The sequence below is a fragment of the Neofelis nebulosa genome, chromosome 15 (genome assembly GCF_028018385.1).
Source record: "Neofelis nebulosa isolate mNeoNeb1 chromosome 15, mNeoNeb1.pri, whole genome shotgun sequence".
In the NCBI taxonomy this organism is placed as follows: domain Eukaryota; kingdom Metazoa; phylum Chordata; class Mammalia; order Carnivora; family Felidae; genus Neofelis; species Neofelis nebulosa.
The window spans coordinates 46,062,080-46,077,058 of NC_080796.1; the positions used below are offsets into that span (position 1 = coordinate 46,062,080).

Below are 14,979 nucleotides of genomic sequence, written 5' to 3' on the forward strand. Positions count from 1 at the left end.
AACATTTGCGTCTTGCTTTCCATATTTATGGTATCAGTAAAGTGGCCTGAATTTTTTTTTTTAAGTTTTGAGATTATGAGAGAGGTGAGTGGGAGAGACGATCCCAAGCAGGCTCTGCATTGCCAGCGTGGAGCCCGATGTGGAGCTTGAACTCACAAACCGTGATTTCAAGACCCGAGCCGAAGTCAGATGCTTAATTCAGGTGCTGCAGTAAAGTGGCTTCTATTTGTTTTGAAACCCCAGTTGAAGGCATTTCATTCTTAAAGCTGTTTTTCTTGATTTTTTAATCTTTTTTTCTTTTTTTTTTTTGGCTTATTGAAACTTTCTCAGGTACTATATCTGATGGTAGCAACAAGACTGACAAGTATTGCTTAATTGGAACTACATTAAAGTTTTGTATTTTCCTGTACCCATCTAATGACTTCTTTTTTGAACAAATAAACATTTGAAATACATTCCTTATGAGGTATAGTTTGGGAAGAAAGCCACCAATAACCTAGGAATTAAAAAAGTAAACAGAAACAACTTATTCTGTGGATGTATTAGCAGCTCCAGTGTTAGCCAGATATCACTCAGACAGAGCTTGCTCTATAAACATAATGTTTTGGGATAAGAATATCAGTACAAGATCTGTAAATTCATCTTTAGACCTTACCTGACTTAGGTATAGCATATATAAGGATGTATGTATAAAATGTACTTAACTGATTTCTGTGAAAAATGAATATGAGTTTTATGTTTAGCAAAACTTTATGTTTTGCTAAAAAGTTAAAAAATATTTGACACTAACATTCTGTCATATTTGCTTTTATCTTCTCTTTCCTTCCCTTCCTCTCTCTTTCTGGAGTCTCTGCTAGTGTGTGTGTGTGTGTGTGTGTGTGTGTGTGTGCGCATACACACACACACACACACACAATCATTCCAGAATCTTATGAAAACAACATTTTTCTGCATAATCACAGGGCCATAATTACACCAAGAAATTAAATGTTACAATAATATTATCTAACACATAGTCCATATTTTTATTTCTGCAATTATCGTGCCTAAAATGTTCTTTATAGCTTTTTCTTTTCCTTTTTCAAGCCAGGGACCAATCAAAGATCATCTGTTACTTTTTGCTGTCATGTTTTTGTTCTCTTTAAGTCTAGAATAGTTGTCTCCCCCCACCTTGTTTTATTATTTCATGACATTCATATTCCATAGAATGGAAGCAAGTTAGTTTGTAGACTATACCCTAATCCTGACTTGTCTGATTGTTTCCTCCTAATTAGATTCAGATTGAAATTTTTTGGCATGAATGCTACATAGGTCATGTTGTATACTTTCAGTTGAATCTCATCAGGAGGCATATCATGTCAGTTGGTCCCATTATTGGTGATGCTAAGTTTGACCATATTTTCTTTTGTAATTGGGAAGCATTGTGTGGAGTTGATTGCATATTGTTCCTAGTAATGCTCCACCTAGTGGTTTCATAGTCTGTTGATGATCTGTGCCAAATTAATTACAGCATTGGTGGTTGCAATATGGGGATTTTTATTATTTTTTTTTTTTAATTTTTTTTTTCAACGTTTTTTATTTATTTTTGGGACAGAGAGAGACAGAGCACGAACGGGGGAGGGGCAGAGAGAGAGGGAGACACAGAATCGGAAACAGGCTCCAGGCTCCGAGCCATCAGCCCAGAGCCTGACGCGGGGCTCGAACTCACGGACCGCGAGATCGTGACCTGGCTGAAGTCGGACGCTTAACCGACTGCGCCACCCAGGCGCCCCAACAATATGGGGATTTTTAAAATACTGTCATTCCTTTTACATTTCTTACTTGGCATTATTCTGTAAAGAAGAGCTTTTTCTTTCTTTCTCCCTAAATGATTATCATCATGAACTCATGAATGCTTTTTGTTTTTAATCCCTTGTATTATAATTCATTATTGTCATTTATCTTTTATTTTAAATATTTATTTTTGAGAGAGAGCATGCGTCGGGTAGGGGTAGGGGGTGGGGGGAGACAGAGGATCCAAAGCGGGCTCTGCGCTGACAGCACAAAGCCCAATGTGGGGCTCCAACCCACGAACTGTGAGATCATGACCTCGCCGAAGTCCGATGCTCAACTGACTGAGCCACCCAGGTGCCTTTGTCATGAATCTTTTTTATACCCATGTGGGCCCATATTTGGCCAGTGGGAGCCCCATGCAAGCTGGCTTGTATAATCTTTTGACATCTCCCCATCAGTCTTTGAATATTTTTTTCTTTTTGACATGACTATATTCCAAGCTCACTTTGTATTTTTTTTTTTTTTTTTTTTGCCTCTGACTTGGAATCAGCCATTTTCTAAAGAGCTTTAGTTTTATTTTAATGGGGAAATGCTACTTAGATACCAAGATCTGGGCACAAATGTATTTATTGCTACTTTAGTAGTTATTGCTTCTAGGCCCTTTATTCAAGTTAAGGCTAGGAAAAATAGATGTATATAATCATGAGTTCTTTATTGGTTATAATTCAAAACTGAAACCATAGGGTTCTTCCATATTTGAATCTTACAATAACTACCTGCCCCCAGGATTCCTTCCCAGAGAGGTGCATCCCCAGCCTGATGCAGCTCTTGCCTGGGGACAGTTGCATTGCCACCTGTGCCCACCTTAATACGGCTTTACCAGCTGAGATCTACCTCCATCAGCACTATCTCACCGTCCACCAGCCATGCTCTAGTTAGAGTGCCGGAAGCATTTCTACAGTTGTTTTTGTGCATTTTTCAATGTATACTGCAGCTACTTCCAGCCAGGATGAGCTGTCTGCTTGGACGATCCAGGTTACCTCCTGGTTACAAAATGGCAGGGCTTTTGAGTAGTCCACCCCAACCCTATTCTTAACATAAAACCATGTTCTTTTTAGAGCATGAAATGCCTTGTACTATTATTATCATCTCATTTTCCAGATGAGGATATTGAAGCACAGAGAAATTGAGGACTTTGCCCCAAACCATATGGTAGGTGGCAGAGTCCAGGTTGAACCCAGGCACTCTACTTAAATAGCTCTTGCTCTTCTTAATTTATGCTATTAGACCATAGGGTTTAAATAAGATGTAGTAGATGAGACCTGATGAGTGATTATTTTAAGATCAGGAAGAACTTCATCAATCAAATAATTTTGGATGTTTCTGCTAGGTTCTAGGAAGTCATGGAAGGCTTTTGCTTATAGAATGTTGTGATTAGAGATGCGCGGTAGAAGGTTAATTTCTTGTGGCTGTGGAGACTGTTGGAGGCAAGATTCCAGTTAGGATGCTGTTCTGGGCCTCTTTGGGGATCTAAAGAATCACCATCTCTAAGGTTTGGGCTAGGGAATTTGTAATTTTTTGATGATAAGCCAGATTTGGAACCACTGCTGTAAACTATTTCCTTTGTTTACCATATTTACTTGACTACTGGTATGCTGTTCCTTTATATGTCCACCCAGCGGAACCTCATTTAAAGTACACTTGCTGTTAGACGTTAAACATATTCCAGATGAAGTTGATGGAACTCCTCAGGACACATAATGTCTTTCATTGGTCAGGGGCTTTTAATAGATGTTTGGGCTGTACTGTTTTTTGGTATATATTCTTTTTCAGTAAAGATTAGTATCAGTTTGCTTCAAGTGATCTTGAAAATAGTTCACCATTGGGTACTGTGATTGTCAAATTCACCAAATGTAAATGACAGAATATAAACCAGATGCTCATACTACCCTTATAGAAACAGATTAAAGAGAACTCTTAGCTGTTTTGTTGTGTGCTCTATTTGTTAAATTTGGGCAGAACTAATGTTGAATCTCATGAGAGGGGTATTTTGAATCCCATGGACGTCTCCTTTGGCATAGCTGCCGTTTTCACCATTCCATCTGGTGATAGCAGAGCAACAGTGGCACTTTTGGTCCTGACCATGTTTAATACAGCTTGGGTACAACATCAGTATGTCAGGAACAACAGTGCCCTAACTCTCCTGTAGGTTACAACTAAAATCTTTGTTGGTCAATGTATATTCCTGACTTTGTGTTTAAGGCTAGTGCTTTTTGCTCTTTGGATCAACTTACTTTTGATAGGCTGGATTTTTGATATGTGAAGATTTCCTTATACCAAAGGACAGACCTTATGATTAGAAGCATAAATTTTTGGGCGCCTCAGTCAGTTAAGCATCTGACTTCTGCTCAGGTCATGATCTCCAACGATTAGTGAGTTCAAGCTCCACATTGGGCTCTCTGCTGAGAACTCAGAGCCTGGAGCCTGTTTCAGATTCTGTGTCTCTCTTTCTGTCTCTGCCCCTCCCCCACTCATACTGTGTGTCTCTCTCTCTCCCAAGACTAAACATTAAAACAATTAAAAGGCATAAATTTTTTTGTTGAAAATTTCAATTTTCATATCAACTGTAGACATCTATCTCTAAGATTCTGGCTACTTCAAGGTTGAAGGGTGATTTATTTTTCTAAACAATGAGGTATTTTAGATATTATTAAAAATAACATTTGCTTATTTCCATAAGTTTGCATTCTGCATATCTTTAAGCAGGAAATATCTATATATTGATGATAAAAAGAAAAGTAAATAAATATGCTAAATTCTATTTTCCTTTTGCAGTTTTTTATTTTCAATTTCTTATGGCTCCAACTAATCTAGATAAAATATATATAGTTTACTTTTAAAGATCATCATTTATGATCTTTCTTAGACATTCCTTAAAATACTAAAATACTTCACTACCTAGAAAAATAAATCACCTTTCACCTTGAAATATTTATAAAGATACTTTGCAAACATATGGAATGGATTACTTAAAGCCATAAATGGTGATTTATGGGGTATTTATACTGAAAGCGTGGGAGGAGAGCATCAGAAATTAATCTGATTTTTTATTTTGGCAATAGCTTGTGTTATATAATTGACGTACCATATAATTCACTCATTTGAAGTGTATAGTGCAGTGGGTTTTAGTATATTCAGATGTGTGCAGGCATTTCCACAATTTAAAAAAATTTGTGTCACCCTGAAAAGAGACCCAAGCATCTACTTAACACCCTTTACTGTCACCCATCCTATCTCCCCACCCACCCACCCCCAACCCTAAGTAAGCATCTACTTAACTACTTTCTATCTCTATATATTTGTCTATTCTGGACATTTCATATAAATGGAATAATATGATATGTATTTTTGTGTTTATGTGATTGGCATCTTTTACTTAGCATATTATTTTCAGGGTTCATCTGTGTTCTATATATCACTCTTTATTGCTGAATTGTATTCCATTGTATAGAATGTATATATTTTGTATATCCATTCATCAGTTGTTGGACATTTGGGTTGTTTCTACCTTTTTGGCTATTGTGATATTTGTGAACAGTTTTTGTGTGGACACATAGTTTCATTTCTCTTGCATATATAGGCCTAAAAGAATAACAAGATCAAATGGTAACCTTTGTTTCACTTTTTGAAGAACTGCCAAACTGTTTGCACAGTGGCTACATCATTTACATTTTCACTAGCAGTGTATAGGAGTTCTGATTTCTCCACATTCTTGCCAACAATTGTTATTATCTGATTTTTAAATTATAGCCTTCCTAATGGATATGTAGTGGTATCTCAGTAGGGTTATAAGTGCTGTTTTACTTTTATCTCCATGTTAATTAAAGATAAATGAAGCTTACAGTAAACTTGTTTTATAAATAAATGATAAAGTATAATTTTCTGAATTGGAATTAACTCTGACAAACCCCAGTCTGATATGTATATGCTGTGCACATCACTTTAGCAGAACGATTCAAATACTTCATGTTCATGATTGATTTGTTAAGTCTTGGCTCCTTCTTATACCCTTCTAGGACTACTTGGACATTGGCACTTAGAGCTACTATACCACAGTAGGCCAAGACCTGGATTCTTCTTAGGAATTTTTTTTAAATTCCATGTCTAAATCTGATATAAGAATAATAAAAGACATGCAATACTAGGACTTATATCTTACTAATTTTTGAGACTAATAAATTTCTCACCTATAACACTTAAATGCTTCTCCTTATTTAATAGCTATTTTTATATTTAAAAAACCTGTTTTCTGTCTCTCAAAAAGTAAATAAATGTTAAAAGAAATATATTTAAAAAAAACCTTTATTTTTGAGAGAGAGAGCAGGGAAGGAGCAGAGAGAGAGGGAGAGATAGAATCCCAAGCAGGCACTGTGCCTTCAGCACAGAGTCTGAGGCAGGGCTCAGTCTCCCCAAAATATGAAATCACAACCTGAGCTGCTATCAAGAGTTGGGTGCTTAACCGACTGAACCACCCAGGTGCCCCTTTAATTTTTTTTTTTTAATTTTTTGAGAGAGTGAGAGAGCATGTGATGAGTAGGGAAGAGGGGCAGAGGGAGAGAGAGAGAATCCCAAGCAGGCTCCACACGGGGCTCCGTCTCATGACCTGGGACCATGACTGGAAGTGGAAATCAAGAGGTGGATGTTAACCAAGTGAACCACCCAGATGCCTCTGTGTAATAGCATTAACTTTAATTTCTAATACATAAATGTAACTTGTTTTGTGTAGAGTCCACTGATTGGAGGTAACAAAAATAAAATTTTTGTAACACACATACAGAACCTAATACTGGCCTTTGTATGATACTTTAAGCTCTATTCAATAAATTCAGTGGAATTCTGTAGCCTTTCCTTTTTCATTGGAACTGCTTTTTATTCCGTAAGCAGTCTTTATACTGCTGATCGTAGCATATTCTGCTCTGCCCCCCGGTGGCCTCAGTGCACAACTGTTGCTTCTGCCACGGCTGTTGGAACTGCAAGATTCTGTCTTGCCTCCTGCTGCAGTATGCAGCCCCATAGAGTGGGGCACTGGGAGGAGTCTGCAGTGTGGATGTGAGATGGTTATGGGCTCTAGAGCCAGACCTCTGGGTTTGAATCCCTACATCACTACCTCCTTGCTGAGTAACCCTGAACAGGTTACACAATTTTCTCATCCAGAAAACAGGTGTAGTAATAGTCCCTCTCACAGGGTTGTTGTATTAAATGAGTTTAATACAAGTGCTGAAAACATTGCATGCTGAAAATATTACATGGCACATAGTATCTGTGTTAGCTGTAGTTGTTATTATTCTGATCTTAACTCTTTAGGTAAGAAATTAAATATGTGTGCTTTATCTAGAGATATAAATTACTCTATATTGATTGTGACCTAGAGCTTATTATTTTTTTCTTACTACTGATCTTTTCTAGATTCATTATATACTTTCTGTTTTATATAATTTTTAATTTATCTGTACCTCATATTGTAAAATTAAAGGGTAAAAAAAGTCATATTAAAATTTGAAAGTTTAGTTTAAAGAAGTGGGTGATTATCATATAGACATAACTATAAGGACAATATGAGAAAATGTTTTTATTTTGAAAATGTATTACTAATCGTACTTAGTGTTTAGCATCCTAATTTTTGAAGTAAACTATAGATTTTATATGTGTGTTTTGCATACTATAACAAGGTAATTTCTAAGTAAGTTTTTTCTTTGCACCTTTTCCTTTCCTCTTTTTATATATATTATATGTATATATCCATACCTGTATGTATATACATATATGTATGTGTATGTATAGGGGCGTGTGTGTGTGTGTGTGTGTGTATCTTGAACATTATTATAGTACAGTGTTTTTTCCACTCAGTATTGTATTATTGTGCATATCCCTATTGTTAAATAGTTCAGGATACCATAAATAGCTCATTATGGTTGTAACATTGTTTCCTTCCTTTTTGTTATATATAATACTGTAATGGTCACTTTCATTCACATAGCTGTTTTTTCCTCTCAAATTATGTCTGTAGAATAAATTGCCAAGAGAAAAAATCTTGGTAAAGAGTACATGAATAGTTTTGTGGCTCTTGAAATGTTTTCCCACCTTTTTGTTCAAATTATGCTTTTTAATGCTATCAAATACTGATTTCTGAGAACTTTCTTCCTTAAATCATTGTGCTAGGAACAAAGATGAGAAAGACAGTCTGCTCACTAGGGCCAGAAGAGTTGAATGGAGAGGACACATACAAATAAATGACTTGAGTGAAAGGAGGTGCTAGAAGTGATAACAGTGTGCCGCTTCGACTCTGAAGGAATAACCGGGCTACCTGGGCAGTAGCAGTCGGGAAAAGACTTACTGGGTAGAGTAGAACGTGAAAATATCTGAATTTGAAACAATTATTTATGGCTATTTTTCTTTCGTGCATGTGTTTATTTAGAATTTCCAAAACATATTTCTTGCCTAACTAAATAACTTAATTTCTGCCAACGGCATGATACAATAGAAAGAGCCCATTAGATTTGGACAAACTATTTAATTGTCTGAACTTCAGCTTCCTCACATATAAAATGTGTAAGTGATATTTCCTTTAGAGAGTTGTGAGGGTTGTAGAAAGTATATGATCTCCGGCTTTATTTCAGAAGAGATCTGACATGAAAGAACTAGTATATTAATAACATACTTAGCACAGTATCTAGTACCTAAGTTAGACTTAATAAGTAGGAGTCACCATTGGTTGTATGATTGTTGTTAATAAGATAAAGTATCTGCCTTTCTATAAGCAGTGCTAAATTTTTTTTTTTTTATAAATTTTTTTTTTCAACGTTTTTTTATTTATTTTTGGGACAGAGAGAGACAGAGCATGAACGGGGGAGGGGCAGAGAGAGAGGGAGACACAGAATCGGAAACAGGCTCCAGGCTCCGAGCCATCAGCCCAGAGCCCGACGCGGGGCTCGAACTCACGGACCGCGAGATCGTGACCTGGCTGAAGTCGGACGCTTAACCGACTGCGCCACCCAGGCGCCCCTAGCAGTGCTAAATTTTTGATAGGCTAGTCTACTACCTCCTAGTCGAAACCACTTTCTTAAGCTCCAGTGTAAAGCTAGCTCCCCATTCCTTCTGGTGACCCCCCAGACTAGCTTCTTCCCTTCCAACTTTCTTCAGTTCTTGCTAGTTGCCAGGTACCATGTTAGGTATAGGAAGTATGAATATAACTAAGATAATGTCCTTGCCTTCAAGAGTCTTACTGTCTAACGAGGGAAACAGGGTTGTATACAGGTAACTGTACTATGATGAGAGAAGTCAGTGATTCTCAGTCCTGGCTTCTGGGGAACTTTTTAAAAATACCAGTGCTCATGCCCTACTTGAGATAAGTCAGAATTTAATGCAGGTATAAACACTTATTTTGTGGGAACCTGTACTCATTCTATAGGAAAAATGAGTCATTTTGATTGGAAAGTGAATTGGAAAAAGCCTTTAGAATGAAGATAACAATCAGGCCAATGTCAGGACTTAGTCTAGATTATAAGGAGGACAGCAACAGCAAGGGCATGGAAACTTGAAAATTGGTGACAGATTTGGGGAATGGCAGTCTTCTCTGGCTATTTTGAAAGGAGTGTGATTTGGTGGAAGGAAATGGTAAGTTAAAAGGCTAGAGTAATAGGTAGGGACCAGCTGTTAAAGTACTTTACGTCTGTTTAAGGAGTATAGACTTTAATATACAGTAAATGAGGTAGACTTCATGAGAGAATGTGATATGGTGAAATCTCTGATTTGGAAAAATAACTAGTCCCTAGTTTATAATATCTTCAAAAGCAAATTCTAGATAGATTTAAAGCAATAGAAAAAGAGGAAAATATTTCTGTATTTGTGGGGTGGGGAAACCTTTTGCAAACGTGAGATAAGTTCTGGGTCATAAAGGAGAATAGCAAGATTGACAGATTTTACCAAGTATCTATTTAGAACTTCTCTGTAGCTAACTATACTACAAATAAAGTTGAAAATCCAAAGGCACACTAGGAAGATGTATTTGCTATCTGAATGACACAGAGCTAATATACCTAATATATAAAGAGCTCTTACAAATCAAGAAATAAAAACAGATGAACATCTCAAAGAGAAAAATAGGCAAAAGATATAAACAGGCAGTTTTCCAAGGGAAAAAATACAAGTTGGTTGCTTAACATGTAAAAAGATGCTCATCGTTATTCAGCGTAATGCAAAGTCAAATGAGTGTGTGTGTGTGTTTCTTTTTTTTTAAACTTTCAGACTGACACATATGATAAAAAGTGAATGGTACCAAATGTTGACCAAAAAAAATGTGGGGAACAGGCACAGTGATAACATTCTTGGTGGGAGATAAAGGTTGCTGCAGACTTTCTAGGGAGCAGATTAATGGTTATTTATGAAAACTTAAAATGTGATTGCTCTTGGGTCCAGTAGCCCCACAGTGAAAAATTATCCCTGGGGAAATACAGTGTTGTAGAATTGTTTATATTGCCAGCAAATAGGAGACGATGTAAATGTTTATCTATTTGGTGTGCATTAAATTTTTTTTGTAAGAATACTTACCGAACTGTTCACATTGCTAGGGGAGGAGGACCGGGAGGGGTAGTTTCTACTTTATGTGTTTTGTAATGTTTGGAACTTTTAAGCGTCAGGGTGTAACAACACTTTTGTATTTAAAAACAAGCAAACACGCACAACACAAAAAGGCAAAGGAAAGACTGGAGGTCCTGGGTTGCTGGACGAATAGGATAAGGAAAAAGCTGGAGCCAGGAGAATCAGAGAGTCCTTTGCCTTGTTCAAGTGTGAGAAATGTTGATGGTCTGCACGGGAACTGTGGCAGTCAGAAAGAGGAAGACGGCAGATTTGAGAGACATTTTAGAAGCAGGATCTAGAAACTTTTTCTACTATGTGGTTATGAAGCTTGAGGAAAGAGCATAGTCAAAGATGCTCTGAAGTTCGTAAATTGTATTGCTGGGTAAATGATTACAACATTATCAAAAATAGGAAAAACAGGAAAAGGAACATTCCCTGAATAGAAGAGAATGAGTGTCTTAAAGATCCTCACTAATTATTTCAGTGATAAGTTTGTTTGGTTCAGTTAGCTTATCTCTCATTTGTGCTTTCTTATTAAGGCTTATCTTCTGTAGTCTTTAGTTCTGTTACTTTTTGTTAGGAATTGTTACTAATATTGTAAAATATATCATTAGCAGTTTCTAAGTGTAATTTTTAAACTCTGTTCTTGTTTTATATTTTCAGAGTGCTCATTTGGCCATGATAGATACCCTAATGATGGCTTATACCGTAGAAATGGTCAGTATAGAGAAAGTAATTGCCTGTGCTCAACAGTACTCAGCTTTTTTTCAAGCCACGGATTTGCCCTATGATATTGAGGATGCTGTCATGTACTGGATAAACAAGGTAGGAATATGCTCACTTGAGTAAAAATGAGTCTCCTAAGCAGGAAAAGTACAATCTTTAATCATATATTGCCACTCTGCTGTAGATTGCAGGTTTTGTCTGCTCCAAATTCTTATTCTGAAATATATTTTTTAATGTTTATTCATTTTTGAGAGAGAGAATGTGAGCGGGGGAGGGATGGGAAGGGGGGACAGAGGGTCTGAACTGGGCTCTGCACTGACAGCCCCAAGCGTGATATGCGGCTCGAACTCATGAACCATGAGATCATGACCTGAGCCGAAGTTGGATGCTCAACTGACTGAGCCACCGAGACACCCTCTTATGTTGAAATCAACCCCTGATGTGATGGTGTTAGGAAGTGGGGTTCTGGGAGGTGATTAGGTCATAGCCCTCATTAATGGGATTAATGCCCACATGAAAGAGGCCCCAGCAAGCTCCCTTGCTCCTTCTGCCATGTGAGGTCACAGCAAGAAGATGGCCGGGAAGCAGGCCCTCCCCAAGCACCAGACCTGCTCGTCCCTTGATCCTGGAATTGCCTGCATCTAGAACTTTGAGAAATACATTTCTGTTTATAAGCCACCTATTCTGTGATTATTGCTGTTACAGCAGTCTGAACAGACTAAGGCACACTCCATTGTTGTTTTCGTTTTAAATCAAAATGAAAGCTAAAGTTGTTTAAGTTACTTAAAATTTCCCATTACCTTTTGATTAAAAAAATTCTGTTAAAATGATGAAAATAGATTTCTGTATATTCTACAATATCTGTAATTACATTTAATAATGATTTAGTTCATATCAGATTACTAGAAAATTTCCAGCACTCAGAGTAGGGTGTTGTATACACTGTGGGTGTTCAGTGAGTATTTTTTGAATCTAATAATGAAGTAATTCCTATTTCCTATTCTCTGATTCTTAGGTTTGCTTGACTGAGTTGCATAAGACTGTAATGATTGTAGATTTCTCTTGGAAATTTTTATGGAACTGTGATTAGTTATTTATGCTCTGAAGATGCTTAAGTTGTCAGCTTATTACTTCCTTTGCCAAATTGAGTAGTTAATCCCTCCTGATTTGCATTTGTTTGTAACTATCACTCCAGAAAAAAATGAAACCTTACCCATGAGCAAGACCTGAGCAGATCTAAAAGAAATTGTACCTTCAGGTATCCTTCCTTGAATGCTTGCATAACGAGAAGCTAAATGTAAAAAACTTCATTTATCATCGTTATCAGTATCAATGTAGAAAGCCCATTTAATACTCTGCTCCTGGAGTTCCTTGATTTCTTCCTCCTTAGCTCTGGACAATCATCAGGATGTAACCTTCACATCTTATTGCAAACATCTCATTCTTTCTTTTTTTTTTTTTTTAAATTAATTATTATTTTTTTTAAATTTTAGAGTGTGAGCAGGGGAGGGGGGCAGAGAGAGAGAATCTTAAGCAGGCTCTGCACTGAGCATGGAGGGGCTTGATCTAATGGCCGTGAGATCAAGACCTGAGCTGAAATTAAGAGTTGAACACTCAACTGACTGAGCCACCCAGGCACCCCACAAACATCTCATTCTTAAATAATTCCTTCACTTAGTCAAATACCCCTACCGTTAACAGTGTTCAGCTTCATCATGAATTCCAAACCATTGTGGCTGTTAATTCTTACAGTCTCAGTTAAGATTTCTTTTTTGAACTAGATTGTTGCAAGTACTGTCAGTTACTTTGCCTCCTTTTCTCTCCCTGTGATTTATGTGACACAACCCTGGTTGAGCTCAGTTACCTGCTTTCTCTCTAGGGTGCAGCTATGGATATAAAGGAGAAATTTACACAAGGAAGCTAGTTTCGCTTTAAATTTATAAGCACAGACTTCAAATAAACACTCAGTGCTTACTGCCAGGCCAACAAGTGTGTCCCTAAGAAGTTCACTTTCCCACACTTGAATCATCCTTTCTTCTCTAATCCTCAGACCTTCCATAGCCCATCCCTTGTTAACTGTCAGTTGAGGACCTTGCCTCATCCTTTTTTTGAGACCAGAGATGGGAAGTCATCAGGTGGGAATTTTCTTTTTGCTACCAAATCTGTAAACCTTTCCACATCAGTATTCATTGTCTTTCTGTCTTTCCTGCTTTTAAAGTGGAGAAAGTGACCCCTCCCCCTTCCTGTCAAAGACCAGTTTCTCATTACTTATTACTCTAGAACTCTGCTTTCTTCCCTTGTCTTTGTCATTGGTCCTCTGTTCAGTTCTTGTCATGCTTCCATGTGTGTTAGAGTCCCCAGGGAACTTGTTAAAATGCAGGGTCTGACTTGTTGGGGTTGGGGTTGGGGTTGGGATGGAGAGTCTGCATTTCTAAGAAGCTCCAGTGATGCTAATGCTACTGGTCTGTGCACCACACTGTGATTCCCTCACTCTCCTGCATCATCCAGTTCTCCCTCCCTATTGGACCATTCTTACAAGAATACAGACTTACACTAGTGTTTCCCATTCTGATAAAACTTCCCCAACCCAATTCCTCCATACACAGAACTTCTCCAAAGAATTATTTCCTCATTCACTGGCCTTCTCTGCATTCTCTCCCATCCCCACCCCTATACTGAGTTGGTTTGGGAGTTGGCTTTCATCTTGACAAATCGAGTGAATACTTCTCTGTACTTCTCTTAAATTCAGCCTTTACTCCTAAATCATGTGTGACCCTTCTAAAGTTTTGGTGGAGAACCCAAGGTGTTTACCTTGGTGTGGGACTCGAGTGCCACACCAGCTCCCCCGTAGCAGGCAGCTTCTTCAGCCTCTCAGCAGTTGTTCCCCCCTCCCTCCCCCTTCCCCCTCCCCCCTCCCCCACCGCCCCCTTGACTCTTTTGAGTCTTTCCTACACGTGCATAGTTCAGGGCTCAGCCAAGGATTTGAAGGCAGTTTAGATGTGTAACTGGGGTGTCCCTCCACAGTGATTCCTTCTTTTCCAGGATCTTCCTCAACATCCAGCCATTCTGACAGTCTCCGATTTCTCCCTCAGTTCTTCAATCCAACACAACTAGTTTTCTGCTTGGTTCGATCCACTGTGCATTGTGTGAATTGAGGAGAAAGCCCTTGAAAAACATAGATTTCACTCAGCATATTGCCTCCTTTCAAAGGTCACATCCTTTCCCATTTCTGTCTGCTTTTGATTGCTCTCTAATACCTTCGGCAGTTGCTTTTTTTGTACTTCGTCCAGTTTATAACTGCTGTTCTGGGGAGCTTAGTGTGATACATGCTATTCCACTGTTATCAGAACAAAATCTCAGAATATCTTTTTAACAGTGTAACTTGAATCATGTCATTCCTTTATTAAAACTTTTAGGGGCTTCATTTTACACTTAAAATGCAGAATGCACCATGGCCTACATCCTGTGCATTTCTCCATTCTCAGCTTGGGGCCACTGTTCTCCTCTCACACTTCACTCACTTCATTCTAGCTGTCTGCCTCCCCACAGGGCCTTTGATCATGATGTGTCCCGTTCCTGGGCAGCTCATCTCCCGGTTTTTGCACGGCTTCCATTCCATTGTTTCTTTCTTTGTTGATAAATATTTTTTTATTTATTTTGAGAGAGAGAGAGAGAGAGAGAGAGAGAGAGTGAGTAAGTGCAGGGGAGGGGTAGAGAGAGAAGGAGAGAGAATCCCAAGCAGGCTCCACACTGTCAGCACAGAGCCCAGTATGGGGCTCAAACTCACAAACTGTAAGATCATGACCTGAGCCAAAATCAGGAGTCAGACACTTAACTGACTGA

At 38.1% G+C, this 14,979-nt stretch overlaps 1 protein-coding gene across 8 annotated transcripts in view; it reads left to right on the forward strand.

The window, feature by feature from the left end:
- Positions 1 to 14,979, forward strand: part of CAMSAP2 (calmodulin regulated spectrin associated protein family member 2) — a 116,876-nt gene that overhangs the window by 51,915 nt on the left and 49,982 nt on the right. For all 8 annotated transcript variants that reach the window (XM_058701628.1, XM_058701630.1, XM_058701629.1 and 5 more), the window contains one exon: positions 11,074 to 11,235. In XM_058701628.1, coding sequence (XP_058557611.1) covers positions 11,074 to 11,235 — 162 coding nt within the window. The remainder of the gene's footprint in view (positions 1 to 11,073; positions 11,236 to 14,979) is intronic.